Here is a 26,811-nt window from a genome sequence, read left to right as displayed (position 1 = left end):
CACATCCCGTGACTACAGATACGTGAAATTATAGCTGACATTCAGTATTATCCGGCTTCAGCTTCAGGTGTACAGTGCAGTGGTCAGGCACCTACACCGTCCCCGAAGTGGTCTCTCCATCAGATACCCAAGTGTTATAAAGATTTTGTAGGGTACACGATCGACGTGGTGTTCTCCCTCACCGTTTCTTTTCTGAACATCGCCCCATCCTCTTTCCAGACCTTCCGGGACTGACTTCTATCGTGAGCGTTCTCATCAAGGCTAAATGCTGTCAGCCCTGCCATCATGCTCCCGGAGAAGGTTCTTAGGGTTCTTAGGAGAAGGTTCAAAGTAGTAGTGGGCTTACAGAAGCCTTTTGGTTTCCTTAGTCATTTTCTGTCTGCTGCCTCTGACGTAGGAAGATTTCCGTCTGAATGAAGGCTCGCTGCTTCCCAGGCTCCGTTCTCCGTCTCCGCAATCCTGTGTGTCTGACTCCACACTCCTGAGGGAGGGAAGTGACTGGGGTGACACCAATTTAGAGCTGCACCCTACCTCTGGGGACACTGGGTCCTTGCTGTAAACTGGTTGACGGGCCGCCGTACTATGACTTTTTTCCGGGGCTTTCTTGGTGGGGTTACAAAGGGCAGGTGGTTTCAAAATTATTGATAGAATTGATCGGCTCTGGGTTTCCTGGCTGCTCCACACCCACCTGAAACTCGGGCTTCAGTCTAAACGCTCATTTCCTGTGCTGGCACCTTGTTGATTCACTGAGAGCACAACCATCTCTACATAGCAAGTCCCCGAATGACATCATTGCATTACGACGACGGTGAGATACCATGGGAACTTAGCCCTTGTGTATATCAATTCACCTGTGGGAGAATTGGGTTTGCACGTGTCGTTTCGCTGAAGTCGCAGGACTTACCAAAGTCATTAAGTGCAGACTTACTGTACAAGGGCTGTGTTCCCTCCCGCCTGTTACCTCACCACGGACGGGCCAACAGAAGCCTGTTATCCAAAGCTGACAGTGACAGGGAACCAGGAAGCTCCCCCGGGCCCTCCTCAGCCTGGGTGGGGGGCGGGGACAGGCTCATCTGCAGCAACAAGGTCACAGCGGGCCCCAGGAGCCCGGGGCTGCCAGCCTGGGCCCCGCGCGTAGTAGGCACTTGGCTTCTGGGAGACTCCCAAGGACCAGCCCCCCACCCCAGACTTCCCCTCACACCTGCCCAAGGGAGTGGTTTAGGCTCCTCTGGAATCAGTGATGGAAATGTGCCTATTGGCTAATAATTCCCTCTTCCATCATGGCCCATGGACCTGTGAAACATCACCATTGGCGTGTCATACGCTGCTGTCTGTTCTCACAGATAATGTTTCCTGAGAGACTCTGCCAGTGACCTTGACGTCTTCGCTATTCCTTCCTGCGTTTGGGATTCTCTGACCCGCCCTGCACTTGTAAAGACCTGCTCTCAGGCACTGTGCCACGTGTGGGGCTGGGGCCGCTCCGTCCTGCTCTCGGGTGTCTCATCAAGTGGGGAGCCAGGAGGACCCAGGCGAGGGTGTCTGGTGGGGCACGTGGGAGCCCTGGGCACGTGGGAGCCACTGGGGGCTGCTGAACACTTTGACTCACCCCGCTTGTCTTCACGCTTCTGCCTCCGTTGTGGTTTTCCACGTCCTCATGATTTCTTCCTTCCTATTGCCTTTGTTTTTGGTCATGACCCGAAGGCTGAACCCAGCTCCTTCCACCTCTCTCTTCTCTTCTGCTCCCGAGTCGCGGGTATTGGAAGTGCTTTATGGTGACTCACTTTGCAGAAAAATTACATTTTTCTGTTGATTCGAGATTCAAGCCTCTCACCCCGAAGCTTGAAGATTTAGTGGCGGGCTCTGGAGTGCAGGCAGACCTGAGTTCAAAGCCGCCTCTCAGTCTTGCATCCTGCCTCTCAAGGAAACCTTGCTTTCCTTATGTCTAAAATGGGAATGATCAGACCGCCCCCAGTTGTAATAGTTGTGACTTAAACGAAAACTCTTAACACAGTCATTGCCCATCGAACACTGCCCAGCAAACACTAGCTGTCCTGTGCCCTTCTTGGGAGCATTAACCATGGTATATTCACAGCAATATTATTAAAGAAAATGAAGTCAAGGTCAGTTTCAGTAGACGGACTAAAGCCTTGAGTCGAGTGGGGTGTGCCAGCCCACGGTCAGCACTGCCCCTGACACCTCCAACTCCCAGGAAGGACGAGGACTCGTGCCCCTGACCTGCTGTACGGCCTCTGCAGGAAGGACATGTCTTTGGACAGCAATGGCCCCAGGCAATCCGCTCCCGCCACAGTCTCTTCCCTCCTCTGCCTCCTGCCCACGTCTGCTCCCACTTCAGCGTTCCCACAGCAAGCCTGGTGTCCTCACAGCCCCAGGGCTCCCTCCCTCCCGTAGCCCTACTTCTGGCCATTGCTCTTATTCTTATCGAGCTATTACCTGTGTGCCACAGGCACTCGGCTACGTGGTTCTCATACACAGGTCCCATGTCCCCTTCCGTGCACACTGCTCCGGTCACACGCCCGCTCAGGCCTGAAGCCAGAATTCAAATCCCAGGCTCCTTAAGACCAAGTTCTGAGCCATTATTTTACAGAGCCTCACTCCATGAAACGTCTTGTGTGTACAGAGCTCCTCCCCTTTAGATTCTGCACTCCTTGAATGTCTTCTCTCTCTTCTCGTCCTTTCCTCCTCCGGAAAACATGGACTCAGGCCCTGAGTCCTGCCAGATCTGGTCATTTTCCACAGCCCCAGTGGGGATTTTTATTCTTCTTATCCTAAGAATTGAGCTGCACCTTTGGTTACTAGCAGTGGCCTGTGCATTTGGTCTTCAGACCAAGAACAGCCCCTCTCAGAGCCCAGACCAGAGCAGGACACTGGTTACAAGCATGAGGTGTGGCCTCAGGGGCCAGAGGTAGGTTTCTTCCATGCTCCCCTAAGCCTGGGACCACTCTGTGCCTCAGTTACCTCATCTGGAGTATTTTAATCATCCCAAGATCTCAGGTTTGCTGTGGGGATTCCAGGCGTTGCTGTGTAAGCAGTTAGAATGGTACTTGGCTGTGCTCTGTCAATGTCCGTCCTCAAGCCCATCCCAAATCTGCCATTCTCCCTCCTGGAGGACGTGTTCTGACAAGTCTCAGTCCCCCCGAGTATCTTCTGAAGATACGTGGTAGAAAAAAACTTGTTTTCCCTAGAAACCTGTCCCCTGCCGCTGTTCCCAATTTTGTGCCTTTCTGCTGGTGACAGCACCGTGCTCCCAAGGAGAGAGAGGTGAAAAGGTTTCCCCAGCTGGTGAGCCTGCGTGATGCCAGGCAGCCTGCGTCCCACCCCAGCGCCCAGCTCCTGAGGTGAAGTCAGCAGGGGAGACCATAGACGTTCAGTGGCCCGCTGTGGTTCACCATTCCCTGTGTGTCTGGGCCATGGACTGAATCCATTTGAATGAAAAAGCTTAAAACTCCAAGATAGCCCTAGGATCAAGCCAATTAACAGCCCTTTTCAAATTGGGGCTTTGGAGGGCTGGAGGCACCTTTGAAAAGGAATCTTCTTTTCAGAGTGCTACAAGTCACTGCAATAAAACCCAGAACCTGGGAGGGAAATCGCTGAACACAAGAGGGAAGCTGTCATTTCTGGAGGCAGATCGGCATGGGAGAGGCAAAAAAGAATATTCTTCATGCAAATAAGGCCCACTGAGGCTTCCCTGAGCCTTCAGTCAAATGATCCTCAAAGTTAATGATTTTCACATCTAATTCAAGGTGAAATTAGTCAGTAGATATTAAGACAAAAGAAGGCAGGTGCCCATCTCGACAAGGAGTCCTTCCCACCGAAGTGGAATTATCTCTGAAATAATTAAAATGCTTGCTGAAGTATGAAAACACCGCATTAACGGAAGTCGCCTTTGTTGAGACGTGCCCTCACCCACCTCCGGGAAAACCATCATGCCCGTGATCAAGGACAACAAGGAGATGCAAAGGCCACACGGACGACGTGATCCATCTCATCCCCGCATTCACATCATTTCAGAGCCAGAGGCTAAGTTCCGGGTCAGAGGACACCCCTCAGCAAGTGTGGCTGTGGCGCCTTCGTCTTTCCTGGTCTGCACTCCCACGAAGCCAACAGAAGCGGGGTGGCAGGGCATCGTTTTCCTGGAAGGTCCCCAGCCTGCCTATTGATGTGTTGGCAGTCTTTCCAGAGTTTAAATAACTTAATTCGCGAAGAGCACAGTGACTGAACAAAAGTGTTATTCTCTGCCAGAACATAAACAGCCGTTTTCAAGGAGGTGCTGTGGTCACCGGCTGTGACCCCTCCCTTTCCCTCTCCAGTGTGCAGCTTAGCGTTTCGTGACATCGTCAAGCAGTCCCTTCTCAGCGGTCCATCCCACCATCGCAGTGTCACCCACCCTCCAGCAAATCAGCCTTTGCTCATTAGCAGTGATTTAAGAGGAGGGTGTCTTCCCATCCAGGGGACCTTTGTGCGTGAAGACAGAGCCTTACCTCATTACCTTCTGTGGGTGCCCAGTTTATTCATCTGCTGTATTTTTTACACAATCCACATCTTTAAACATTACGCGATCAGTGTTCCTCTAAATATTTATACACCACTTAAAAAAGGAATGTGTACTCAAAAAAAAATAAACAAAAGTCCCAACATTTAAACGTAGATTTTTAAGTGTAAACACCTGTAGACATTTGAAATGACATTTCTGAAAACAGCTTATCATAAATGTTTGAAACCCTGAAAAAAATAAACACATAAAGGCCAGTACACTTGCAGGGTATAAATGTCTGAAAACCATGGATTTAAAGTTGTTTCCTGACCACCTTTATTCTTATTCACACCTTCTTTAAAGCGTGTTTCATTTATTTTCTCTTTGTTTGTTGGTGGCGTGTACTTACTTACCCAAGAGTTGCCTTCTTAAGGTTTTAGTAATTTTCAAGGAACCACCGCAGAACCGCGGGGGCCGCCCGCTTGGCTCTCTGTCTCCCTGGTTCTTAGTTGGGATGTAGGGTTGAGTTGCTTAACCCACTGTGACTCCCCACCTCATCATCTGGCTGACGCCATTCTCACAACTACTCTTCTTTCATTATGTCAGAGGGCCCTACGTCCCTCTCTTTCATATAGATTTTTCTTTTTTGAAACTTGGCATCTTTCCCCAAAATGATAAATTTTAATTTTTGTGTATCTGCCAGTCCCTGAGCCATTGTTCTGTCATTCTGATTTATTGAGCTTATCTGTGAACATTATTAAAAACTTAGGTGTCCTCTATTATGATGGTATTCTAATTAGTTGGGCCATTGAGAGGTTTCGTCTCCTAGGAGATGAGATTGAGCCTGTGTAATTAGCTCTCTTCTTTAGGACAACTGGCTAATTCATCACCTTGGAATACAGGGCTAGGCTCCCTGCCACCTGTTTCTCTGTGACCACGGCACCGCTGGGGTTTTCCTAGACTTGGTATAGTACTGGCTTCGTCGGGGACTAAGTTTTATCTTTTCCTTTTATGCAGGTGGCAGCCAGTACGTACACCATATGCGAAATAGGCCACGTTATTAGGATTATAGCAGGATAGAGTTACCCTAAGTTTAGTCACGGGCCTGCTGCTTTTACGAATGTTTCTCATCTGCCCTTACCCCCATTATTTACATAAGACTTCTCTATAAACAGCTTTAAATCTACTTATTTTAACCTAGCGTCATCGTGAGCTATGGTAGCCATAAAACCCCACACCTGATGTCTCAGCTGTATTTCAGTGAACTTTTCTGTAAGCTCCCATTAAAATAGTGGCGTGAGTATTGAAATGATGGGGTCCTCCCGGTATCCCCAGGGCCCCCTTCATACTTCCAGCATATAAGTAATTGTTATGTTTTCCTTTTTGAGAAAAACCCCAAATTCTTTTTTTTTTAATGGAAATAGGTTGTGATTGCTTATAAAATATTTTAGTGTTTGCAGGCAACTGTAAGACAAGGCATAGTCTACTCTCTTCTATTTCAGTACTTGTCAGTTTCATTAGCAAAAGTCAGCACATACATTGAAGCCCGCGCTTTTCAGTTTCGGGTGCCTTACAGGTTGTAGCAGGTTTTGGCCTGAACGACTGGGTGACGGCTAATGCTGTTGGGGTGTTGGGGGCAGAAGGCCTGGGAGTGCAGTGGGTGTGACCATGGCCCTCTGCTTCGCTCTCCCTGCAGTGATCCCCAAGGTCACCAAGCACCTGCTCTCCAACCCTGTGTTCACGTGCATCATCCTGGCCGCCTGCATGGAGATCGCAGTGGTGGCCGGCTTCGCTGCCTTCCTGGGGAAGTACCTGGAGCAGCAGTTTAACCTCACCACCTCCTCTGCCAACCAGCTGCTCGGTGAGTCTGTGCCTCGGTCCCCCGGGCGGGTGGAGGGAGGCCCTTCCTGCTTGTGACAATTACTGTTAGAACTTACCGGGACCCACACTCGGCTGCTCCTCCAGCAGCACCACCCATGGGGCCCGTGGGCAGAAGAGCTTCAGAGCACACCCTCCAGGTAGGATGAGGCCGCCTGAGCAATGTCTAAAAGTGCGTGATAATAAAGAACTACACTATAAAATGTAGGCAGGGAGCATTGTGACAAGGCAGGAAGTCGACAGATGGGTGTGCACTGGAGGATTTGGAAGAAGACAGGGTGAAGAAAGAGGGAAATCAAATGCATCTTGAAAGGTTAGCAGGCTTTGGTCAGGTATGAATATTCCTGCAGCATGAAACCCATTGTCAGCAGACAAGGAACTTGCAGGCCGGCCGCTCCCTGTCCGTCCCCAAGCCCTTGGCAGGCAGAATGAATGAATCATGACACTCCTCCTCCCTCCCCAAGCTCAAGCGTGGTCTTGCTGTTCTTCTCAATCATAGACGACAGGCACCTGTTCCCCATTATTTGGAGCTGGCATGCTAAAGGAAACCGATCTGCCCTCAGGAGAAGCAGTCTGACTTACAGGGTCTGACAGTTAAGTTCACGAACTTGTGGCAACAATGTTGCTAACCTTTTTCTGATATCAGCGGGATTATTCATTATGAATTTGTACCAGCTGGACAATTAACCAAGTTTACTATTTGGAAGTGCTGAAAAGGCCGCGTGAAAACGTTAGACGACCTGAACTTTTCGCCAACAATTCATGGCTCTTGCATCACGACAATGCACCAGCTCCCACAGCACTGTCTGTGAGGGAGTTTTTAGCCAGGAAACAAATAACTGTATTGGAACACCCTCCCTACTCACCTGATCTGGCCCCCAATGACTTCTTTCTTTACCCAAAGATAAAGGAAATATTGAAAGGAAGACATTTTGATGACATTCAGGACATCAAGGGTAATATGATGACAGCTCTGATGGCCATTCCAGAAAGAGTTCCAAAATTACTTTGAAGGGTGGACGAGGCACTGGCATCAATACATAGCTTCCCAAGGGGAGTACAGTGGTACCTTGGTTTTCAAAAATAATCTGTTCCAGAAGACCGTTGGAGTTCTGAAATGTTCAACAACCGAGGTGCGGTTTCCCCATAGAAAGTAATGCAAAATGGATTAATCTGTTCCAGACTTTTAAAATCAACCCCTAAAACTGCAAATTTAGCATGAATTTCACCATCTCATGATACCATAGATCCATAAAATTTACGGCGTTCATAAACCGAAATGTTCAACGGAGACGTTTGAAAACCGAGGTACCCGTGTACTTCAAAGGTGACCGTAGTGACATGCAGCAATGAGGGATGGAGCACTTTGTCTAGGATGAGTTCGCAAACTTAAGTGTCTAACCTCGTATACGGGTGACAAATGTGGTCTCACAGCTCATGATGGACAGGGAAGAGTCAAGAATAACTCCCGGGTTTCTGGCTGGACACGTGGAAACAGCAGAGAAGAGTCAGATGTGTGGGGAGATGGTGAGCTCAGATGCGAGTAGCCGTCTCTGTGTGATGGTCCTGGCCGTGAAGGGCTCGAGGAGATCCCGCTCCGTACGGCAGGCTCAGCTACACCAGTGTGTGGATGGTCATTGAAGCTTGGGGATGCAGTTTACTTAGGGAAACTGTGTAGAATATGAAAAGAAGGGGTGAAACACCAGCGGTGAGGAGATGGAGGAGGCCGTAGAGAAGTTCAGGCAGCCGCAACCTGTGTCAGGGCTGTGTCCGTGAAGTGGGAGCAGGGGCCCCATATCGCGGTGTGGGGAACAGCTCTCCAGAGGGAAGGAATAGACAGTGACCGCAGGACACTTTCCCGAAGCGCAGCTGCGGAGGAAGGAGGGAGGCAGGGCCCGTAGTGTGGTGGGAGTCGCGGGAGAGGCGTGGCGACGGTGGGGTTGTTAGGAAGCAGTGGCTGCTGTCACAGGAAAGACTTGGGCAGGTTTCCAAGCAGAGGGAAAAGAGCCAGCAGAAGGTGGTTGGCAGAAAAAGAGAGGGAATGTGGGTAGACAGCCCCCAACAGAAGAGCTCACCTGTTCTGAAAATGCAGAGAAAGAGAGAGACGTGAGAGTGGCCACTGGAATGTGACACGTCCAGCCGGGAATTTGAGAGACCTCCAGCCCCAGGGATTCCCCATCAGGCAGGAGTCAGGTGTCTGCTGAGAAGACGGGCCATCGTGATGGCTTCTGATCATCTCCTTTAACGCCTCCTGTTACATCACAAAATGGCCAATAAACAAATGAAAAGCTGCTGACCCATTAGGCGTCATCAGGAAAATGTATGTTCAAACCACAATGAGACGCTACTCCACATCCATCAGAGACATAGTACCAAGTGTGGGTGAGGATGTGGAGCCTCTGGAATGTTCCCCCACGGCTGGTGGGAGTGCAAGGTGGTGCAGGCCTTTTAGAAAAGTCTTTGGCGGTGCCCGTTCAAGCTAAGGTTGTGCTTATCCTTGGAAGCAGTCATTCCACTTCTGGGCATGTACCCAACAGAAATGAGTGTTTAGGTCCAGTCAGTGACACATGCACGTGTAACAGTACTCAGGGCAGCCCCAAACCGGAAACAACCCCAGTGTCTGTCAGCAGTAGAATGTTCATGCAGTGGCCTGTCGCACAGCTTGAGAAAACGAGAACTGTGATCCACGCCTCAGTGTGGGTGAATCTGAGAAGAGCTGAAAGGCGTCGGACACAAAAGAGGACGTATTTATGGGAGTTAAACAGAGGAGAAGTTACTTAAAGTGATAGAGGCCAGAGTGATGGTTACCCTTGGAGGAAACTTAACTGGTAGGGGGTGGGTACCAGGGAGGCCCCTGGGCGACTAGACATGTTTAAAGCTTGATCTGAGCTGTGGTTACAGGGGTGTGTATGCAGATGCAAAAAATCAAGGGCTAGTCCCTTAAGCTTTGGCATTTCACAGGACAGAGTGGATCCCAGTTAAAAATAAATAAATAAATAGATAGATGGATCCATCAATCAATCAATCAGTCAGTCAATCCCTCCCACAGCCATGTGGCCGGGTCATAGAACTTCTCCCTGGGACCTGCTAGGGTAGCATAAGGCTTATTTTTTTCTTTTTCACTAGTAAGTCTTTACCTTCTTCTATTCTATATAAGTGTTACTTCGAAGAGCTATTAGCAAAAGGCAGCCAGCCCTGTACTATCTGTGTGACGGAGATGGGGTAAATGTATCTCTGTATAATTAAAGCTACAACTTGTTCATTATACCTAGTGGCACTCAGGTTTCACCCTCCAGCACCCAGAGAGTTTATCACTTGCCTCTTGAGTACGTTGCTTGCATTTGCACCGTTGCTTCCGCATTGGGGCTGTCTTCTGTTTAAGAACGGATTCTGCAGTTTTCTGTGGACAAACAAATCAATAGTCCTCAGGGCAGAAGGTTCGAAAAAGTCCCACCTTCTTGCACCTTTTTCTTTCCAAGTGATTTCTGTTAGAGCCCTTGGCAGGGGAAAACCTCCTCCCGCCACTGTGCAGAGGCAGGTTGGGGACCCATCCATCGCACAGCGGAGGCAGCTTCCCTCTCCGTCCCTGTGTCCTGCCCCGGGCAACTCTCCATTCAGCATTGATTCTGGAGGGCTGGTTGTAGGAGGGCCTGGCAGTGGGTCTTCTGGGGACAAAGAGGCACTGAGAGTGGAAGGCAAGGCTTGAGCATCAGCGCAAGGCCCTGGGGCATCCGGGAAGCCGTCAGCAAAGGGGGCAGAGGTCAGAAAAGAGCCAGGCAGACGACTAAGAGGCTGATGGCATTAAGATAAAGGACTCGAGCTGCATAGGTTAAGTAATGAGGACGGAGTTTCAGGGAAGTCCTGATAGGGTGTTAAGGCCGCACACACATCAGGGAGGGAGAGGGGAGCTGCCTGATGGTGTGGAGAAAGGGTGCTGAAAGCCTGCTATTGCCATAGTTACCATGGTGGCAAGGTGGCAAGGTGACACTCGTGCAGTGCGCTAGGAAATGAAACAAAACACAGGCCGCTGTTGCCCTGGGCATGTCATCACCGGCATTCATTCCTGGAGAGCCAGTCTGCTGTCCATGTCATTCCTCCCCAGAATAATCCTGCGGCTCTGTCTAGGCACGAGGAACCGTGCTGGACTGAACAGGATGGAAAGGGGTCTCCTCCGCAGGGAAGCTGCAACATAGGAGGGAGAGAAGGAACAGGAAAACCAAACCAGGCAGCTTCTGGTAGTTAGGAAATAATAAATCAGTGCAGGACACAACAGGGAGTGCCAGGGTGGGACGCAGGGACCACCCTAGCTGGGGTGGTCTGGGAAGACCTCTGAAGCCGAGAAGGCCCAGCCAAGTAAAGACATAGGGCAAGAACGTTCTAGAAGAGGGACCAGTAAATGCAAAGCCTGGCTGCCTGAATGGGTTTGGGCTGTTCCCGGGAAAGTAGAGGTGGGCATGGTTGGGGGGGCAGGTGGCATGTGGTCACCAGAGAGGGGCTACGTCACCAGAGCTGTTTCTATACCAAGGGCGGGGAGAAACACGCAGAGATATTCCACGAGTATCGGATAAGTGATAGTACGGGTTGTTGTTTTGGTTTGGTTTTCATGTGACTTGTGCTATTTTCTGGCACCGCTCAGCCTCCCTGATTATATTACCTTAATATTAAAATTATTTTGCATTCCCTTAGTACATACCAGCTGCTGGATATAGTTGAGTGACCTAGAGGTTGATTGGCAAGGAGGAGGCAGCCTAGGCTGGAAAATTGGCCGTGCACAGTCTCCCTGGTGGATAAGGGACACACGGTAATTTAAAGCCGAGCTTTAGATGAAGTGAGTCAGAACAGAGCAGAACCAAACAGGAGACTGGTCCTCCTAAAATCCCACGAGTCTCTGAGAATCGGAAATAACACGTTTATGGTCCTGCCGCCTTGCAGGTAGCTCTGTTTATGAGAGAGAGAAATAATTATTCCAGTTACTCACCGAGAGCCACAAAACATATTGATTTGATTGATGCTACTTCCTGAGAGGTCACATGGTTAAACTATCTCCATGGGCTGGTGAGCCGGGGACCTTTGGTGAAACAGCCTCCAGACGCTTCCTGAAAGCCCTCCTTGCCTAATTAGAAGAGGGGAAGGAAAGTCCCCAAATGACCTTGAGTCCCCTCCCACTTCACCTCAAAAACTTCGCAGAGCCCATCACTGCTCTTGGTACTTACTCTCCTGTAACGTGTGCGTGTTCCCTGACTTGTCTCTTGGTTGTCCCCACAACAGCTGTGTTTCCTCAGTTTGGATGTGTCTGTCTCCCCCAGTTTTCTCAGAGCTCCTTGAGGGCACTGGGGAGGAAGTGGCCCCACGGTGGTGGCAGGTGGTGTCGGGGACTCTGGCTGCATCCGCTGGCCCTGCTTTCCCTGCTCACGGCTCCTGCCCCTCTGCTTTTCTCCAGGGATGACTGCAATTCCCTGTGCCTGTCTGGGAATCTTCCTGGGCGGCCTCCTGGTGAAGAAGCTCAGCCTGTCTGCCCTTGGCGCCATCCGGATGGCCATGCTTGTCAACTTGGTGTCCACAGCTTGCTACGTCTCCTTCCTCTTCCTGGGCTGTGACACGGGCCCCGTGGCTGGGGTTACTGTTCCCTACGGAAACGCGTAAGTACCAGAAATGGCTGTTCCCCCCCTGCCTGCCCGGATTCTCTCCCCCTGGGTAGGTGAATGGAGCCAGCTTTGTCCCTAGTGACCATGAGCCAAGGTAACTGACATCTTAAGATGCCGCTGCATCTTACTCCCAGGGTCCGAGAATCAATGTGACCTATCTGGGCTGACAGGGCAGCATTCCCCTCCACGCTCCCTTCCCAGGGTGGCCAGGACAGCGCTGGGGGACACCATTAGACGTCACTCCCCAGCGGGCTCAAATTACTACTTTTGGCATTTGACTGTTGGAATGATGTGAAGAGAGAAAATAAAAATAAATTTTATTATAAAATTCAGCTTCAAATCTCAAAGACAGAATAGACTTCAACAGTTCCTGAGATTATCCGAAGCTGTCATTAGACTCAGTAATTACAGGGTCAGGAATTGTTCAGTGTGGGGGGTGTGGAATACAAAGGACAGCAGGGAGAGAAGAAGGGAAGGAAGTTAGTTCTTATGGAACGACTTTCCTTATTTCCTAGTGATTATCCCAAGACTTCGGACTAGAGTCCAGTCAGAATTGCTTTTAGAGGGACGCTGGAGAGTCCTTTCATATCCAGCGTCGGCAGCTACCCCCTTTTCTCCATGGGAGTCTGAGGCTGCCTTGGGAATCCAACCTGTAGCATCGAGACTCCAGCAGGGCTGGCTTGCAGGATACCAGTTCCTCTCCACACCAGCCTCCTCCTCCAGGCAGGCCACCAGGCCTGCTCCTGCAGCTTAAACCAGATGATACAGTAGAGCCAGGCGTATCTGCCAGCCACAAAGCTGAGCAGGCCCAGTGGAAGAACAGCACAGGCAGAGGCAGCTGTCTGTATACCTGTGTACAGTTCGTGCACATATGTGCATAAGGCACCATAGCCCCTCTGGCCACTTCACCACCACCACAGGGGCCTCTCCCAGTCCCCACCCCACCCCAGGCAAGAGGAAGAGGATATGGTGCCTTCTGGTTTACACACGCCATAAATAACAGTATTTGGAGATCAACAGCTGCAGCCCTTACTGTGCCAACCCCCAAGTAGTAAACTCATAGTGGTTTAAGCGCAGGGCCTTCTAATGAAGTTATTCTTCAATAAAAAAGGAAAAACGTGCTCAGGGCCTATAGTGCCAATCCCTCCATTTCTGACTTGTGAACATTTGGGCAGGTGATTTAAACTGTCTGTGCCTCAGTTTCCTTCCCTAAAAATCCCACGGGGTTGTACTGAGAATAAATGAGGGAATACGTGAATTGAATAGTGAATGACACATACGTTATCATATGTCAGTGTCACCATCAGTGATATTATGCAGTGCTCTTAGCTCTAGGAGGCTTAGCTGAAAGTAACAGGGTTAAAGAAGAGACACTTCATCTCTTCCAGGGCTAGAAACACCCCTCCACCCTTTCCTCTGTGAAGTTGGCTGGCTCTAGGCAACTCTGCCTTTAATGGTGCAAAAGAAATATTTAAAGGTCTTAGTTTGAAATCTAATCAATCAAACAGACAATAATTATTGCAGCCAGTCTAGCTGTAGTAGTTTAAGCATCATGAGGCTTACCGTCTGCTGGGGAGGAATAAAACAGACAAGGACCAACCCAAGGAGAGGAGAAGCTGTGCACGGTGGAGTTGTGGGTCCATTGGAGGCTGCAGCAATCAGGAGAGGCATCGTGGAGGAGGTGGCCCTGTTGCCAGCCCAGAGGGCACATTGGTGCAGATAATACAGAGGCTTCTCCTGGGGCAGATGAAGCTCCCACCCAGCCAGCCGCCCAGCCTGGCACTGTGAGGCAGGGAACAACTAGCAGAGGGCAGAGGATTGTCACTGGAGGGATCCTGTCGGAAGTTGCCCTTTCTCTGACGGGTTCCATGTTTCCTTCCTTTTCCAGCTCAGCGCCTGGCTCAGCCCTGGACCTCTCCTCACCCTGCAATAAAAACTGTGAATGCCAAACGGATTCCTTCACGCCCGTGTGTGGAGCAGATGGCATCACCTACCTGTCTGCCTGTTTTGCTGGCTGCAAGAGCACGGTATGGTGATTTTCTGGTAGGATGGGATGGGCAGGGGTCTCGCGCAGCCGAAGTAGCTTAAGGCCCAAGGTCAAGGACAGGCGTGAACCACCACGTGGATTCCGTACTTTGTGTTCCTGTGCACTGTGACTAGCTCAACCTCTGCTCTGCTCAGCAGGGTGGCACTGCTGGGCCATGCAGCCCTTCTTGCTGAATCAAATAGGTTTGCAAAAAGCATCATTGAGCTGAATGTAAAAATTCAAAGGAAGCTGTGTGTGTAGCCTGAGAAAAAGATTGTAGTTTGAGGCACTCACTAAGGATGTCAGTGGAATAGGATGAATTCACAGGTAATGAGCTCCCCATCAACAGAAGTATGTAAGGAAAAGCTAGAAAACCATTTATCAGGAAAGACCTCTTCCAAACCTGAGACTATCTGACAGTAATTCAGCTCTTCCCTACTCAGTTCCCTTTGACTCTTTCTTCTCAAGTAGACGCCCCCCGCCCTTTTCCATCCTCCCACCTCTTGTCCTTCTCAGCATGAATTGTACAGCTGGTTGTCAGCCTACAGCTTCCCATGTTCTCTGTGTGAAGACCTGATACTATGGGACCGGTCCCCAGTTCTTGCTGACCCCACCTGCCAGGTGTCTCTCGCAGCTGCCCTATCAGGCCTTCCTCCTCTCCTGACTGGCCTAGTGTACTGCTAGTTACCTAATTGGTATCTGGGCTCAAGATGAGCCCCTTCTGGCTTCTCGTCTACACTGCAGCCAGAATGATTTCTGTAACAGTGAAAATGACCCTTTCTCGTGCGAATTTCTCAACTAGAAGATAAGATGGAGACACTGGACTGGGTTTGCACTGTCTTCAGCATGTGTCTGCCCTCGGCTGTTCTCCTCAGCTGTACCTCCTTTCAGTTGGTGGCGTTCAGCTTTTCCCACACAACATGTGTCTTTTCATACTTCTCCTTCCAGCTGGATAACTCCTACTGACCCGTCAACACTCTCCTTACGTGTCCCCTCCTCAGTGAAACCATCTCTCCCCTCCTTTACCATCAGGGTTCTTTCCTCTGCAGCTTTGGTACCGGTCCCTCCTGGAGGCACCTGTCTCATTTTGGTGTAGTGAGCTACTAAAAGTATTTGTCCTCTGCTCTGATCTGTGACTTTCCTGAACAAGGACTGGCATCCATAAATGGAAGTGCTCTGTAAATGTACAGGAATGCACAGGTGGAAAGCAAGATTTAAAAAAAAAAAAAAAGGCTGAGTGGCTGCTTTCAGGGAACGTCAAGTTGAACTCATCTGTTTCCTCCCCTTCCCACATTCTGTATCTTTGGGAGCAGCCATTTTTCTGAAAGAGGAAATGTTGATCATTTATTTTCATTTCCAAAGATTTATTTTTTTTCCTTGCTTTGAACATTTAGATTCCTTGCCAGTTATTAACATTTTTCTATAGAGAAGATAAATCAAGGTGGGGGGGGCGGTTTAAGTAGATGATAAAGCAATTTCTTTATGTGAATGGAAATGCATTTTTAAAAAAGGGATGGGACCTGGAGAATGATTAAAATAAAAATACAAGCTATTCTTTTTCATGATAACAAGCTCATTATAATACTTTAATATGCAAAAAGTTATCTTATAATTCAGTTTTGGTTATTATCCTGTTATAAGAATTAAATCGAGTCTAGGCTAGTATCCTGAGAACTAAGGAGTCTATTCCAGAGCATTCTCTGACCCAGAAATTGTCTTAAAAACTGCATCTCCCCTGATCTTCCACGTACAAGAGTCTTACCGAGTAAGAATGTAACCAGGCCCATGCTTGCTTCCAGCTTGGAACAGTGAGCTGTGGGAGGCAAATCAGATGGCGAGCGTCGCCACTTCCTCTGGACGCAGTGTTTATTCCCCTGACCTGCCTTTTCCTCACATTACTGGAGGCCTCGTATTGTCTGTTGGGTTGCAGGCCAAGCAAGGTTATTTCCCTGCCATTACAAGGCAGAGGCTGAGAAAGCACCAGGCCCTAGGGCTGGGGTGAGGCTTATGTTTCTCCCCCATAGAGGCAGACCTCTAGATGCACTGGCTTCCAACAGGTGGCATGTGGGGACACAGAACTCCCCGTATCCTGGAAAGGGAACCTGTGACAGTTTAGCCTTAAAAACCACCACCCCTATAAAACACGGAACAGCAGCAAGCTTTCCCAAGAGCCTGTGTGGGCCAGTGAATGGGGCCTCCCCTTGTCACTCAGGGCCCATGGCAGCAGCTTGGCCCAGGGTCAGAGGAATCTCAGACCGGTGTCTTCCTGTTTCTGTGACTTCCCCTGTAGGGTTCCCACCTGTTTTCATCCTAAAGGGGACATTCCTTACAGTCTAGTCCTGCTGCCTCTCCAGCCTTAAGCTCCCCACTCCCCCACTTCTTGCAGACCACTTGCTATGTTGAACTTCTTGGGGTTCCCCCAACACACCCAGCTCTCTCTGACCTCCTGGGCCTTTGCACGTGCTGTTCCTTGTATCAGGGATGGTCTTCCCCTGAGCCCTTCACATGCATATGACACCTCCTTATCCACAGCTGTGAGGCTTCCCCCCCCCCTTTCTCCAGGACTGCAGGAGCACCCCTGCATGGAGTCCCCAGCACCTGCTGTCTCCCAGGGAGACTCCAACCCCGCCCCCTACCCGTCCCCCTGTGGAAAGGCTCCTCAGCCTCTATCTCCCCTGCTAGGCTCCAGCATTCAGGGCTGGGTTCTGTTGTAAGATCGCATTTCCAGTTCCAGCCAGGACTCTGGACAAAAGTCTCAAGCATCTGAACCCCACCCTGAAGGCTGGAGAGAGCCCCCTGGAGCCCGAGGTGATGCCATCACTCTCTTGAATAGCAACTGACAGGCGGGTAGGTTGGCTGGTGCTGATTTTCATGCTAACAACCCAATCCTTGCTCATCTCTCGCGTCTTTATAGCTTCCATCAAGACTTGTGAAAATTGCCCTTAACTCCATTAGATGTGAATAAATCAGCCATCAAAGCACTCTGATTATGAGGAAATCTGATTAGTGTTAGTGCTTTTCTGATACTAGACTTACTTTCTTGTTCTGGTTTGGGTTTTGGTTTTTAATTTCTTACATCTCCTTAAGTGCCAGCAATGGAAGTTTCCAGGACTGCATTTAATAATTCTCATTGCTTATGACCAGGAGGGCTGACAAAAAAGACTGCGAGTTAATTCTGTAAGCTTCTTTTAGCGTGAAGATATTGTCCAAATTGTTACTGTACCTTTCCCGCTTAGAAGTAATTATTGCAACAGAAAGCTGCTATTGACTAAAAAGACAAACAAAAGAAAAACCAAAAAAGCTTACAGCAACCACCAGTGGAACGTTGAAAGTCAGTGTAAGTCCAGCACATAAGTTTGTAGGTTCTAATTAAGCCCTAGTATCTTCCATGGTGGAGAGGGAACGGCCCCATTTGGACGCACATAGGGAGTTTCTCACTGAGTGTCATGGCTCTGGGTCCCGGCTGCACATTAGAATCGCTTGGGAGCTTTGAAAATACAAGGCCTGAGCCCATCCTTAGAAACCCTGATTTCTTTGTTCTGAGGGGAGACCCAGGCACCGGTATTTTTAAAAGCCCACACCACCATCCCCAGGTGTTTTTAATTTGTAACTGAGGTTGAGAGCCACTGGTCCAGTACTGAGTGTCCCCACGTCAGGAGTTCTGAACACTGAGTGTCCCCACGTCAGGAGTACTGAACACTGAGTGTCCCCACGTCAGGAGTACTGAGTACTGAGTAGTCCCACGTCAGGAGTACTGAGTACTGAGTGTCCCCACGTCAGGAGTACTGAGTAGCCCTACGTCAGGAGTACTGAGCACTGAGTGTCCCCACGTCAGGAGTACTGAGCACTGAGTGTCCCCACGTCAGGAGTACTGAGCACTGAGTGTCCCCACGTCAGGAGTACTGAGTAGCATACCTACCTGGTAAAATCCTGACGTCCCCAGTCGTGCCTCAGTATTCTGGGCTGCGTCGTTCTTTGTGATGGGACCGTCCCGTGGACGGGAGCATGTTTAGCTGTACCTCTGGGCTCTACCTACCAGATGCCAATAGCACACCCTCCCCCCATTTATGAAACCACCGATGTCTCCAGAAAGTTCCATAGGTAGAATCGTCCCCAGTTGAGAAACACTGCTCTAGGAGAAGAGATGAGTTCTTAAAATGTTATCTTGGTGGAAACCAGTCAGCCTGTGAGCTGACACTGAGCAGTTACCTTGGATCTCCTTCCTTGGTCACCATTATTGTGTTCACCCACGGTACATGCCAAGCTAGAGACTGCAGGACCCTGTCGCATGTTCCACAGAAGCCAGACAGCGACGGCTCACATGCCGTGTCTGCCCTGCAGGTGTGGGGTTGGCAGTCTGGGCATTTCGTTTGCCCTAGAAATTGGTGTATTTGTACGATTAATACCAATCTGGATTTCTGGCCTGTCCATAGAAGTTGGGCGATAACTAACATGGCACCTGCAGCCACACAGGGCAGCCGTGGGCTGGAGCTGAGCAGCGGCTGACCCTTAGACAGGACCTGTGCTCCTCACTCCGTCACAGCGCCACCACGGGCCACCCCTGCACCCAGACCATTTTTCTTACCTGTTTCCTGTCTGACTCCCAAAGGCTTGGAGTCCCTCTCCCGGAGCCTGGTCCCATTTCCCAGAATGGATGTAACAGCCTGTCCTCATTCTGGTGATGGCTTGTCAGAGGGGACGGAATATTCTGAAATCGGTCCCTCCTGGGGCATGGCCACTGACGACACCTGAGTGAGGCATTGGAAATATAGAGACAACTAAGTAAGGAGCCTTGTTACTATAAAATCAAATCTAATGTATGTATAGAATTATGTACAAGGGATACCCGAGAGCAGCGGCCAGCCTGGCCTTACACAGTGTACAATATCGTATTAAGTGAAAATAGCATATTATAAAACTGTATAATAGGTGTGGATCCCTTTTAGTCAAGAAAAAGAAAAATCTAAATACATGTATATCTTTGCACGGAAAAAGATTGGAAGGATAGATATATAGCCAACTGCCCTAGGTTACCTCTGGCCGAGAACCGGAAAGTTCATTTTTACATACTTCTTTCAAATTTTCTGTATATTTCATGTCTAAAAGGAACATGCATCTTTTAGCCAATAAGCAAAAACTTTTTTATTTAAAAAAAAATGAACCTTAAAGGTCAGGTGGTTACCTTCTAAGAGAAGGAAGCAGGTCTGTAGAGAAACTGGTGGACGTGCGATGAGGATGCCTGATGGGGTAGAATTGGTTCTGGGCGGGGTGGGGCTGGAGGACGAGCAGTAGCTTGGTTGGGCCTTTGTCGTGAAGGCTGAGTGGGTGGGTGTTTGCCTCGTGGGGAGTGGGGAAGCTCGGGGGTGCAGGCTTGCACCTTGTGGTGTGGGCACCGACTTGCTGTGAAGAGAGAGGAAGCTGGGGGCGAGACAGGGGCCTGCTCGTTATCCTGAGCTGCACGCATCCTTCCCCCTCTGTGCTCTGCCCACCGCTTCCTACCTGAGCTGGCTGCGCCAGGAGCGAGCCTGCAGCTCCCAAAGAACAGCCGCTTCCTCCGCTGCTGCGGGAGAGAAGGAAGGCTCTGTGAGGACGTGCTCCAGCGGCCGCATTACAGGCGATGGGGGTGACAGGTGGCCCAAGTCTTGCTTTCATCTTAGAGTTCTCCTTCAGCCAGTGACCCTGCGAGGGAACAAGACAGTGTATTTCTTCTCCCAGACCCTTGGCTTTGAGGCACGTCTCAGTGATGGGATCTGAGGTCTTTGCCTGGAAATACAGGCTTGGGTTGGGCCGATAACGTGAAGAGATTCTAAGCTCCAAAAAGACAGTAATAGGTGACAGAAGAATGTCTGAGGGACTTCACCCAATCACGAGAGAATCCCTAAGTGTCTAGGACACATAGGAGGACGTTGTCATTCAAAGCAAAACGTGCCAGTCTATTGTGGTGGCGTCAGCCGCCTTTGGCATCTCAGTTATTAGAATGTCAGCACAGAGGAGGAAAGACGGCACAGGTGAAAGTAGATGGAGCACTACGTGTGTCCACACGCCACCTCCTTCTCAGCTGCAGGACGAGGGCCCGACACTGAATACAAATTGTCCTTTCTTCCTGGTAACTGAATGCTTTACAGAAAGAAAAACAAAACCTGTATTCCGGAATGTCGGGAGTGATTCTCTCTCTACCTCTCAGATTTTCACATCAGGCTCCTAATACAGAGAACATGATTCACCCCCATAGCTGTCCCCTGAGAAAAGTAATCTTTCAACCTAGAAATTAGTTTATTTGTACGATTAATAGGAATTGATCCATCTGTATTGAGTTGAGGGCGGGGCAGGGGAACACAAACAAAAACCATTTCATTTGCCACTATTCTTGAACACTGCTGAGCATTTTGTGCTTGTAATACGAACTGTCAAAATAGCACACTCATGACTTCTTTCAGCAGCAGAAAATGAATCCAAAATTCCAGGCATTTTTCTATTTTTATGGTCTCCAGTTTTATTGTAATTCTTTATCCCCATCATTGGATGTGAATAGAAACATTCCTCAATTTAAATTAATGACTGAATGGGGAGCAGGCATAGGTTTTTCAGTAACTGTACTATTCTTTCATTGATTTCTTTATTTTTTTAATGTTCTAGCGTTTTTAATTTTTTTTCTTGAGCTGATACATTTGTATGGTTCAAACATCAAAAAGTATAAAAAAGAGTAGAAACTCTCCTTTCCACCTCTGTCTCCTGTTCACCCACTTTTCAACCCCTACTCTGCCCAGTCGGCGATTACTGTTTAGTTTTTTGTAGTTACCCTTCTGGATCGTAGTGCACATATGAGGTCTTATTCTGTACCTTGTTTTGTGGTTAATGATTTATCTTGGAGTTCTTTCCATATGGGTACATAAAGAGCATGCTCAGACCTTTTTTACAGCTAATAGGGAAACTTGCCCCAGGTGAATCTGTTGGAATCTATGTAACCAGGCCCTGCTGACAGGCATTCAGACGCTACAGAACAGCCCTTGCAGCTCTGACTCATAATTGAACTTAAATGGTTTTGTACCCAGGCAAGTCTGTGTATAGGGTAAGTTCTTCTAAGACTTACCAGCTGGTCGTACGTGGTCCTCTCGGTCACCATGGGTCCCAGAGCTTGTCAGGCCTGTTCCTCTGTAAGCATAGTGGTCGTCTGCTTAGCAACACAATATACCAGGGTACACGCTTTTCCAGTAAAGCTAGATCCTGCCACCCTGCGGCAGAGATTCCAACTCTGGTGGAGGCAGTGGGGACTGCATTCCCCCCCACCCCACCCCCACCCCCAAGAAAGTCCAACTGGGAAGACATTGCTTTGAAACGGGGAAGGGAACCTGGGCATTTTCCGGGTCAGGGTTATACACTTACCTGGAGCCTGGCGCACGTTCTTCACATTGAGGCATGTTGGGGGCGGCCGAGGGAAGCACGGGGGCATGGTTCAGGCCGTGGTAGCTGTCCTGCGGGGTCTCCGCTCCCGCTCCCCACACCAGAACGCAGGACACGGGGAGGCCAAACAGGAACACCCACGGAGCCACAGGTAGGGGAGTCACCACTATAGTCTCGCTGGGGCTGGTTGAGACCCAAAAGCAAACGTCCGCCAGTACCCCAACAGGGGGTCCCCCTGTACCCCGGTCTTGCTGGCGGCCTAGGGAGACACAGGAAGTAGGACCCACACTATCCGCAACCCGCCGTCCACGCCTGCTAACCGCACTTACCAGCCACAATCCGCCGTCCGCTTCTCTGCCAACCAGCCCCTCGCTAAGTGCACGCGCGCTTGCTAGCGCAGCCGCGGCGTTTATATCGGTGGCCAATGGCTAACTAGTCACAGCTGATGGCCAACAGCCAGTCACAGCTGACGGCCATCTACTACCCGAGCCAGCACCTTTCCACGTGAGGCGGAAAGCCTGGAAACTGCTCCCTGGGCCTCTGTGCCCACAGTAGTGTAAGGCGCTTTCCGAGACCCACCTGCCCCCGGAACTGGTCAGACGGGACTACTGTATACAGACTGGGTGAGAATTTGGATCCCAACCTCTCACCTCCTTAAGGAACGTGGGTGGTTCCCTTACACCCAGGTTATCTCTGTTTTCAGACTTCCCACTGCTCGGAGCCCTTGCAGGGGTAGGGCCTCCCATTTAGATGCCCAGTTAGTAGCTGCAGGGCGTCCTCTGCTGCTTTTTCCTTTGGGGCAGTACCACGCCACCCCGTTGGAGGGAGTCGTCTCTTCCAGTTAGGAGCCCGGAGAAAGAGGAAACTATGTCCCTCATCTGTGGTTCTTCCCAGCTACTCGGACATCTTGCCTACAAACCCCCTGCTGCACCAGAGTCCCCTCAGCTCCTTTAGCACAACGCCCAGGACACTCTGTGCTCTGCTGTATCCCCTACGCCCAAAGAAAGGGCATCTCACACCCTTGACAGGGCGTAGCACTTTCTCTGAGGTGGGGTGTGGCGTGTCCTTGTGGAGGGAAGTGCTGGGCTCAGAGGAGGCTGGCTCAGCTGGGCACATACCAGTGCCGGGTTCTGAAGCACAGCCAGGATGTCTCTGGGCGTCAGGGCAGAGCCTCAGCACCTTTTGGGGGATGCCATAACCCCCGCTGGATGCTGTGATGGGTCCCTTTACACGAGGAAAGGAAGGAGGGCCAGAGGAGAGGGGCTGGGAGGAGACCTGGGAAGGGGGATTCGCCTCGTGCTGTTCTCTCAGAGCTGAGCAGCCCCAGAGAAAAAAGCAGTGAGTCATTTATGATTGTTTTCATTTCCTAGTCATTAAAGACCCCCTGCACAATTATTATCAAACCTTAATTGGCTTGGCGCTTGCTCCGCACTGCCTCTCCCGGTCCCTGCTGCTACCTGGGCCGTCAGAAGTTCCTGGAGCATGAGGGGGAACCCTGCTTGTGAACAGGGCGGCTGGGCCACAGGCCATGGGGAGATCAAATGGAAGACAGTCCTGTTCTTCCCCCTCTGGTCGTATATCAGTAAATGTATCTTGTTGGACGTTAGCCTGCACCCCACGACCACTCAAAGCTCCGTGGCGTCTCTTGGCCCTCTTGGCTTTCTCGGCCCATTAGCTCCCCCTCTTGCAGCCCCACAATTGCAGCAACTTCCTACATGACAGTGCAGACCCTCCGTCCCAAGGGCCACACTGGGCACTGAACCAGGAACAATATGCAGGTGACCTGATTTACTTCTTTTAATACACTTCAGCGTAATTATAACTGCATAAAAGAGAGGACAAATTGGCAAGTAATTACAATGTTAATTCGGCAATGTTTTATCATATCGTGGAAGCACAATTTCCTCTCTAATTGTGTCGGAGGGGGGGACACATTTGTCTACGGTGCAGCTTACTGAGGAATCGTTGAGCAGGGAATTGAAAGAAGCCGGGGAACCAGCTCTGCTGCCCATAAATATTCCTTTATTTGCATGAGTTTTGCAGCCTCTTTAAAAAGCTAACCTGTTTCTTCAGGTCTAATTAATGGGCTGCTGCAGGATGCATAATGAGCCTGGGACAGCACTAGCTGATGGATGCTTTTGGATTTAGAGACTGGAGATGCCCCCAGTTAACAGGGCTGAATGCTTCCTTTCAGAATCTCACCGGCTGTGCGTGCCTCACGACCGTCCCGCCTGAGAACGCGACTGTGGTTCCCGGAAAATGCCCCAGCCCCGGGTGCCAAGAGGCCTTCCTCACCTTCCTGTGCGTGATGTGTGTGTGCAGCATGATCGGAGCCATGGCACAGACGCCCTCGGTCATCATCCTTATCAGGTACGCTTACCAGGTCCCCAGGGACCCGAGGGCCAGCCTCCCCACGCCCCCTTCCCACCCAGTGCGGTGCGTAGGCAGCTCTCCTGGGGATCAGACCTTCCGACACCACAGGAGCCTTACAGCTTCCAGGAATCAGTTACAGGAATAGGGACCTCACGCCGAGATTAGAGCGCAGGGCCCAAGGGAGAAAACTGGACGTTCCTGTCCTCCCCGCAGTGGACTCCACGGGTGATTTTGCAAGGGACTGTGGCCCTGCACTGAGTTTTTCAGAGAGCACATGGTTGGAGTTAAATGAAGATGGCATTGGACCAGCCCCAGTCTGTCCAGCCGCCGTCCGGCCACAGAGTGGGCATGTTTCTCGGGCAAGGTTTCTCCTCGCTGTTCCTGCCACATTTCCAGGAAGGGAATTTAGACGAAGTACTTACGGTATCTAGAAGGTCGTTAGCAAAACCTCTATAATGTGCAGGAACCATTACGGGTACAAGAGCAAATTGCCACTGTACCCTTAATAACTTTGAAAAATATATTTTAAAAATTCACACCCAGTGCTCGCAGGGCTGTAGCAAAACTGGTGAAATCACATATTGCCGGTGGCATTGAAGAGGGTGCTGCTGCTTTCAAAGAAGCAACATGGCAGTGGGAGTCAGAAGTCATAAAAATGCTCAGTTTTTTTATGCAGGAACCCTGCTTCTTGCCACTTAAGGAAGCACTTCTCTACCAGAAAAAAAGGCTCAACGCAGACAGATTTTTATTCCACCGTTAACTATAATATCAGAAAAACCTGAATTGGAGTAGAGTTACAGTTCCGCAGCTCAGTGGGATCATGACAGTTCTCAAGCATGTGGGAAGTGTTTATGAAACGAACTACTGAATGTAAATTATACGCGCAGGGTGATTCTACACCATGCGCATGGACCGAGCCCATCAGATCTCAGGAACAGGTTTGGGGTGGGTGCATTGCTGGTAGTTTATTTCTCAGTATTAGAAATTCCCATAAAGCTATAGTGTACTGTTCACACACAGAAGGCACCAAGAAACAGGGAAAATGGCCCTCATAACCATTGGCAGAAAAAAGGTCCCCTTTTTTCCTCTCCCCGTGACTCCTCTGCAAAAAGTTGTGACGGGAGGACCAAACTCAGAAAGTCGAAATCTTACTCCCTTCCAGACCTCAGCTTGAGCAACAGGCTGGGAGATTTTCAGGAACAATTTGATTCCCTTTAAATAGACCAGCAGCAGATGGCCTCAGTGACCTGGGCTGTGCCCGTCCATGGCTCCTCTCCACCTGGGCCGGATGGACGCGCAGGCTCACCCGTGCCTGTCGAAAGGGCCATCACCATCCCCGTGCACTTTGCCATCACACACGTTCCAGGGAGGCACAAGGGCACAGCCGTAGCAATAGCCCAGCGGTGTGCCAGCCTCACCCTTGCCCACAGCAGACGAGAGCACACCTGCCAACAACCTTGAAGGAGGCGAATGGGCTCACTGATCCCCTTAGGCGCCTGGGCTGGGCTCTTTGAACGTCCTGTGTTCACACCTTTATCAGCTTCCCCCCTTACAGATGGGGAGACAGAGGCTCCGAGGGTGATTCAATAGTTTTCCCGGGGTCTGGCAGCTCGGAGGTTGTGGGGCTCAGGCCCGGTCCCTAGCTTTGCCCGGAAGTTTCAGTAACGTTCAGACCTGAGCCCTCCATTGCTCAGTAACTAGATCTGAGGGTTTTTCCTCCTGTGGGGACCAGTTTCCCAACAGGATAAGAAGGGACCGCTTAGCACCTTGCTCACTTTATTCCTGGTGACATGACAGCTAAAAGGAAATGCAATTTCAAGTGATAACTATTCAAGCGCACTGTGCCAGCGTGGTTTCTGAATAAGGAGAATTGGCTTTGATTCGTGTGTGTTTTGAGTCAGTCCCTTCTGATGAATGTACAAGAAAACTGGGACCATGGAGCCAAGAACAGCTCTGAAGAGCCTAGAGTTTGTAACGTGCACGTTCCAAAGAGAACTGACCGTTGCTATCATACAGGTGTCTGGCTCCAGCGAACAGATGTGGTTTCCCCAGAAAACGTTGCACACTCTGAAATTGTTCTAGAAAACTTGCACCATCATTCTAACGGGCTGTTCTGGGCTCCAGGGAGATGGAGCCCTCTCGGAACAAAGAACCCAGAGTTTATGAAAGTGCCCCCTTTCCAATTTGAAAGATACTGAAACTGGCGATAGAGGAATGGCTTATTTCACAAATTCCAGGGTGTCAAACCATGCTGGTCTGGTGGATTTCACAGAGTGACCAGAGAATGACAAAGGTCTTCATGGTTTGGGCGTGTTTGCCAAAAATATTTATTTCTTATAGAAACTTTAGAAATTGTATGGAAAATTAGAGAAACTTGAAGTCTATACATTTTGCGCAGGGTTTAGACCTAAATTCGGGCACTTCCTAAATGAGGCAAAGTTTTCATTGCTGTCACCTCTGCCGTGCCGCCCTGAATTCTCAGCACAAGGAAGCACTAGCGGGCATGGCCCACCCAGTTGACATATCCCCTTACGTGCGACGTGTCAGCCTAAGACGCTTCCCTGTCCCGGCCAAAACAGGACAAAAATGAAGACTTTGGGGACCAAATTTGCATTCTGTCCTTCAAATGACAAGCGGAGCTCCAGTTCTTCAATACTTACCTTGTCAATACAGTTGCCATGTTTTTCAGACTGTAGTCAGGGAAAGCAGGAGAAACAAAACAAAACAAAACAAAACTAACCCCAACCCCATAAGGAATGGCTCTGATGGACAGAGGGGAAGGGCTCTGGAGTCTGTTAATTAAAGTGGAAGGGTAAGCACTTTGTCCTCTTTCTCTCATCTCTTTGTAGGACAGTCAGCCCTGAACTCAAGTCTTACGCCCTGGGAGTTCTTTTCCTCCTCCTTCGTTTGTTGGGTACGTACCATCTCTTTCTTCCCTCAATGATGAATTGTATGCCTATGACCAGGTGAGTGAATAGTAATGAAACCTTCCCGTT

General features: G+C 50.0%; 1 protein-coding gene across 2 annotated transcripts in view; it reads left to right on the top strand.

The window, feature by feature from the left end:
* SLCO3A1 (solute carrier organic anion transporter family member 3A1) overlaps positions 1-26,811 on the top strand; it is a 255,342-nt gene that overhangs the window by 204,274 nt on the left and 24,257 nt on the right. For both annotated transcript variants that reach the window (XM_019726695.3, XM_019726694.3), the window contains exons 5-9: positions 6,189-6,353; positions 11,811-12,009; positions 13,904-14,042; positions 23,637-23,812; positions 26,665-26,729. In XM_019726695.3, coding sequence (XP_019582254.1) covers positions 6,189-6,353; positions 11,811-12,009; positions 13,904-14,042; positions 23,637-23,812; positions 26,665-26,729 — 744 coding nt within the window. The remainder of the gene's footprint in view (positions 1-6,188; positions 6,354-11,810; positions 12,010-13,903; positions 14,043-23,636; positions 23,813-26,664; positions 26,730-26,811) is intronic.

Source organism: Rhinolophus sinicus, chromosome 13 (genome assembly GCF_057876585.1).
Source record: "Rhinolophus sinicus isolate RSI-liver-muscle chromosome 13, RSI-T2T, whole genome shotgun sequence".
NCBI classification, from domain to species: domain Eukaryota; kingdom Metazoa; phylum Chordata; class Mammalia; order Chiroptera; family Rhinolophidae; genus Rhinolophus; species Rhinolophus sinicus.
This window is presented reverse-complemented; position numbering and strand designations above follow the sequence as displayed.